Here is a 6,000-nt window from a genome sequence, read left to right as displayed (position 1 = left end):
GATGTCTTCACATCAGCTTTGCAGCTGTGGCTGGAGAAGCTGTGGAGTATGTTTGGTTCTTTCAGAGAATGAAGCCTGATGAGGCGGGTGTGTCCGGCTTGCAAAGATGTCTCTGGGCCTGGACAGGACCCCCTTGTTCTGCACTCCCCGGCACTGGTGGGTGCACAAGACCTCTCCTTCTGTCTCTGCCTTTCCCAGTGCCTGGCAATACCCTTCGGTGGCTGATGAAGCTGGAGGAATTCCTGGGACGTGTGGAGAGCCATCAAAGGCAGGCAACACGAGAACCCAGCCAGCCTGCGTGTCCAGGTGGGATGGCTGTGCATTTTGGTCCCGCTTTTTTGGGAGGTGACTTTTCTCTGGGCAGCTGGCGGGTTCCACTTCTGTCACTTCTGGACTCCGCTTTTGTCCTTAATATGAAAAGTTTCCCTTCATGCCGCCCAAGGGCATTTTCTTCTGTTTCTACCATCCCATCCCCTCCAAGCCCAGCCCCACCCCCTCCCCCATGCTTGGGACCTGGCTGAGGTTCCCTCACCCCTCATCTAGCACAGGGAGCCCAACCTATCTGCGGAAACCGAAGCCTTCCCGGGGCGCCTTTGGGCCCTTCCTGCCTTCTCTGGGGGGCTTGGGCGAAGGCGTCTCCACAGTGCCCCCATATGGGCAGCTCTCAGACCCCGGGTGCTGGCCTGTGCACTCCACGGCGGGCATGTAACCACTGTCCCACATGCCAGTCCCACACAGCTTGCACAGGTCATGCAGGCTGCAGGGGATCCGCGGCAGGAGGCGAAACTGATAGAGCAAACTCCTTGCCTGCAAACAGAGAGGACAGGCAGTGACGAGGGCGTTGGGGGACAGCCAGTGGCCCGAGAGCAGGGGCAGCAATATCCAGCGCCCAAGGGCTCACCCTGTGCCAGGTCAGGGCGAGGGCTCTGCCTGCCCCGTCCCTTTCAACACCGTGATCCAGCTGAGGGACGGGACTCACATGGTACCCGGAGCAGTGCTCCCATGTGGCTTGACACAAAGAAGGCTCCCCCGACGGCCTTCATATGGAGGGTGAACAGGGCAGGCAAAAGCGGCACAGGGCCCACCCTGTCCCTCCCTGGCTCGGCCTGGCCCCACGGCTCCACCTCTCCGCCCTGCAGGGTCTGTTTCCACCACCCTCTTCCTACCCACCCCACCCTGACCCCAGGCCCTCCTCACTGCCCCCGGGAGACACCAGAGAGCTTTAAGAAGCAGACTCCAGCAGGAGCCTGGGAAGTGGGGAGGTGGCAAAGGCGCCCTTTATTCCACTAACTTCAGATGAAAAGTGTCCACCTCCCCTCCCTAAGCCTCCTGCTCAGTTTTCCTGGCTCTGGGCTAGGACTGAGGTACCGCAGGTGGAGGACCTGTCCATCAAACCAGGTAATCTGTTCAGTCCATGAGGAGAGAGGCCTCTTTGCCAGGGCCTGATGGGCACCCTGAGCAGCTGCCAGACATGCTGACCACTGGGCCTTGGTCAGGAGCTCCCAGGGTGGCTGGAGTGTGTGGGCGGGGCTCTGGAAGTGAAGGGGCGGGGCTCTGTGTGTGGAGGGCGGGCCTGCATGCAGGGGCCACACTCACCTTCCTGAGAACAAGCTCCCCATTCATGTGCATGGCCAGGTTTCCGAAGTGCAGAAGCATCTGGTCGGTGGCCAGCTGCTGCTCAATGACGTCATCCCCGTAGATGGCCACGATGGCCACACAGATGAAAAGGTGGAAGTAATCCGTCTGGGGGGATAGAGATTGGGTTCAGATAAGGCCCCTGACCCAGCCCCAGGGCCTGCCTGCAGGTAGAGGCCAAGTGCAGAGGTGCGGGGTAAGGGCTCGGGGTGAGGTCGTCTGGTTCATGTGGCCCTGGGCAAGCCCAGAAGCCTCCTTCATCCTCAGTTTCCCCACCTGCAAATGGGCCTCCAAAGGCTGCTGTGACATACAAAGGGGCTGGCCACCCACGGGCTGCTGTTACCCTCCGGGGAGCCCTCTGGGAGGTTTTCCAGCACAGGGCAAAGAACATGCTCCTCTGAAGGCTGGCCCGTGCCCATTCTCTTGAGAGACAGTGCGTCAGAACATGCTCCAGTGGGTCACAGAACACGCCACTGAGAAAGAACTTTCTGGCACCCACCCACTGGTCGCTGTCCTCCTGCCTCCAGGCCAAACGTCCCAACTCGTGCCCCAGAGACGACTCTTAGGTTTGTTGATAAGAAAGTGGGGAGAAGAGCCTCGGAGCAGAGCACAGCAGATCACGACGGTCCCCATGGAGCTCCCCAACGAGCCCACCATCTTTAACCAGCTTTACAGAGCCCATTGAGGACTCCGCTGTCTTCCTTGGAGGCTGCCTCATATGGCTGCCCAGCAAAGAAGGCCTGGCCCACAGCAGGAAGCCGGCACTTGGTCCTGGCTGGGGTACATCCTGTGCGCTCTCTGGCCCGGACACTTTGAGGGCACACCGCCTTTGAGTCACACTTGCTCTCGGGGGCAGAGGAAGGACAAGGACCACCAGGAAGCCTGTGTTTAGTCTCCTGATGTCGGCCACCCAGCCAGACAGAACTTTGTTCCTTTGCAAACAGGGCCAGGAGGAGCCCTGGATGCGGGCAGAAGTTATGGGCAGCAAACATCCCACACCCTACCCACTCTGAAGAGACCATTGTGGGTTGCCCAGCCCCTTCCTCTGAATTACTCCAGAATGGCCTTGATGTGGCTCAGAACGATCCTCCTGCAGCTATTTGAACTGTGGCCAGGGTTGGCGGAGGGCTGGGGGGAGGGGGGAGGACGGAGGAAGGTGCATGTCTACCTCCTCTCAGAGAGGACTCTGGGGCAGAAAAGGTGGGGCACACTCTAAATGGGGCTGGATGGCAGTATAGGACTAATCCCAGTTCACTGGACAAGGCCCAGGGCAGCGCAGCCCCTGAGGGCAAACTAGAAGTATCATAAATGAATGAAATAGAGCCGTTCTCACTCTGGGGACACTTTAAAAGTTAAAGCAGCTGGTAGTGGCCACCCCCCTCTCCACGAGCTCACTCTAATGAATTAGCCTACGCCCACTACAATCGTCCTACACCCCGCTTCCAATCTCCTGCCACTAATTTGATCAAGTGGTGGGGCCAAATGTGGCTAAATTTAGCCTGAGAAATGGCCCCATTTGTTGGGTAATGCTCTGAGTTCACTTGTAACATTAGCCTAAATGTGATGTCACGAGGGTGGCAAACTTGCTGCTGGAAAAACATGCAATGAGGCTTTGCAAAGTGGACACAATTTTTTTTTTTTTTAAATGTGATCCAGTGTTTTGGACCATCCTTGCCAATGCTTCCTTGATTCCAGCCTGCAGTACACGTCGAGCACGCTAACCCACGCAGGAATCGCGGCCCAGACCTGGGCCCGGCTGGGGGCAGGAGCAGGAGGCGGGTGAGGATGGATGAACACAAAGACAGCCTGTGGCACCAGCACCACATTTGTTCACACTCACTTCTATCAGACATAACCCTTCTTTGACATTAGTAAGGAGGGGAAACGCTGATGCGCATTTCCGAGGGCTGGTGGGCGTGCCCACGTAACAGCGAGGTTTGTCTCATCCAAGCTGCTCCGGCTGCCGCAGGGAGGATGGAGCCCGCTCTTACAGAAAGGGTCCTGGCCACCTCCCGGATGCGTCAATACTATTTTTTTTTAAGGCTGATGGATTCAGAGAGACTTGCCTATCCTTTCACGTCGCCAGCTTGTTGCTAATTTGGGCATTAAAGCTGTGTGACAGGGCCAGTTCGACGCTCTCAGGGGAATTTGTTGAGGAGACAATGATAACAGTGTATGGCAAGTGGAAATCACATCCCTGGGTGGGGACAGTGGGCCAGGCCCGGGCTCTCAGAGGGGCTGATGGGGAAGCAAGGTCTCGGGCCCTTTCCCTGAGCCGTCCCGAGGGGGCAGGCGGGCGGGCACTGGCTCCAGCTTGTGGGCACTGGCGTCCTGCTCGGCCCCGCAATGTCTTTCACGCTGATTGGTTGTGACAGGAGCGTGCTCAGCCCCAGAACGTGGTAATGAGTGCAGTCAGTGGGCAATTTGCATCGATTTCAGTTACTTGGGAGGCGAATTGCAGGTCTGAGGCTGGCCACGTGGGACTGGAAGGCAGTCGCCATGTGAGGGGCGGACTGTGGCTTGCGGGGGGTCAGGGATGGTGGAGGGGGACCCCAGAGGAGGCACACGGTTACATGGGCACCCCACCCTCCTTTTAGACTGGGTGCAGGACGGCTGTCCCAGCCCCCAGCCCTGGGCACCGTGCCTGACTCACCTGGTAGTGGGCCCAGCAGGCCTCCCAGATCCGCAGAGCCTCAGCCTCGGGAAACTCCCGCTTGAAGCACAGCAGCAGCCAGCGGTGGCAGAAGAGCATCTGCAGGCCGTCCTCTCCCAGTGAGACCAGGTGCTGGTAGAAGCGCAGGTGCGTCAGCCGCAGCAGCTCCCGCAGGTACAGCTGGGGGCGAGGCCGAGATGAGTTAGCCCCCCAGCCCCGAGCACGCCTGCCTGCCTGGCCCAGGAAGCCCACTCCCACCGAGGCCCTTCCTCGGTCCACCCCTCCCGCCCGCCAAAGCCTGTGTGCCATGCATGAGGTCTCTACCTGCTACATGTCACTGCACCCACTTGTTTTGTTCTGTCGCTGGAAGTCTAACTCACACCTGTCTTTGTCAGTTTAGCCCAGATTTCAGACTGTTTTGGAGGCTGTGGCGTGGCCCAGGGCAAGGCAGAGCACAGCACCCTGATGTGCACCAGGAGGCTAGTGGCAGGAAGACCCCCAGGCCTCAGGCGCCATATGGGGCTGTTTCTGACGCCCCCTCCCTTCTGGGATGTCGAGCAGATCATCCATTGACAACGCCCCCTCCCCCACACCCACTCAACCACCTTCCGCTCTGATCACCAAGATCCATCATCTTCCAGAGCTGATTTAGGACAGAGAGGGGGCGTTTCTGAACCCCGAGAGGCTCAATTCCTGCACTTAAGGTCACCACCCAGTGACTTGGGACGAGATGGAGGCTGTTTCTGGCAACGTCCTGCTCTGGCTGCTGACTTCACCAGCACCGTTGTAAAATCAATCTCCGGCAGCTAACAAGTCACGGGGCCATGTGCTTCGGAGCCCATCAGGGGCAAATCGCATCAGAGCCCGTAATTGCCTCCGCAGGTACCGTGGAAACCTGACATCACAGGGCCGATGCAGAGAGCACAGAGTGGGCAGGCTCGGCTGAGATCCCAGCCAGATCCTGGGGTGGGGGCTTGGTGACTCACAGGCCCCTTCCCACACAAGCGACCCATTGTTCCTACTTGAGACAGCCGCTGGGATGGCACGGGAACTGATTCTGAGGACCCTTCCCGACTGGCCAGTCTTTCCACCCAGTGGCCCACAGCAGGGTCAAGTCCAGGCACGCAGCTGACCCCCTCCCTCCCTCACGGGTGCCCCCCACCCCCGCTCTGGTGCCCGGCACCTTCCAATCCCCACCTGCCTGCTCCTGGCTCCCCCTCGTCCAATCCCCTGCTGTGTTCTGCTCTACCATCCATAGTCTTCAACGGCTTCCTAATGGCAAGTTGACGGGACATGCTCCTTGGCCTGGCATTTGAGGCCCTCCATTCAGCTCGACCCTCATTGCATGTGGGCCACCAACCTGACCAGGGCACCCAGTGCCATTGCCCAGAGAGCTCTCTCAGCCAAGTCTCGGCAGGCCTGACAGTGTCCAGGGCCAGACCTCACGTGCCATTGGGTCGGCCTAGTCCAAGGAGACACTGGGACGCCTGTCTTGGTTCCCACCTCTATCACCAGAGCTCTTTCTGTATCACTCCCTGGCACCCAGCATCCTCTCCTCACACTGTCAGCTTCCAGACCAAAAATCTCTTGCAGACTGGGGACCTGAGACCATCTCCCAGCGCCAGCAGCACCCGGCAGGTGCTTGGAGTGCACAGATGCTACGTAAGGAAAGAGTGCGCACTCCTGGCCCTGCCTTACCCAGCTCTGCCTCC

The 6,000-nt window shown here is 59.1% G+C and overlaps 1 protein-coding gene across 1 annotated transcript in view; it reads right to left on the bottom strand.

Moving 5' to 3' along the window:
• Positions 1-558: 558 nt before the first annotated feature.
• Positions 559-6,000, bottom strand: part of TBC1D16 (TBC1 domain family member 16) — a 79,023-nt gene continuing 73,581 nt past the window's right edge. The window contains exons 10-12 of the mRNA XM_060133974.1: positions 4,289-4,468; positions 1,597-1,743; positions 559-807 (exon numbers count right to left, since the gene is read on the bottom strand). Of these exons, the coding sequence (XP_059989957.1) occupies positions 559-807; positions 1,597-1,743; positions 4,289-4,468 (576 nt within the window). The remainder of the gene's footprint in view (positions 808-1,596; positions 1,744-4,288; positions 4,469-6,000) is intronic.

Source organism: Lagenorhynchus albirostris, chromosome 20, assembly GCF_949774975.1.
Source record: "Lagenorhynchus albirostris chromosome 20, mLagAlb1.1, whole genome shotgun sequence".
NCBI classification, from domain to species: domain Eukaryota; kingdom Metazoa; phylum Chordata; class Mammalia; order Artiodactyla; family Delphinidae; genus Lagenorhynchus; species Lagenorhynchus albirostris.
Note: the sequence above shows the minus strand (reverse complement) of the source record. Positions and strands in the feature narration are given on the sequence as shown.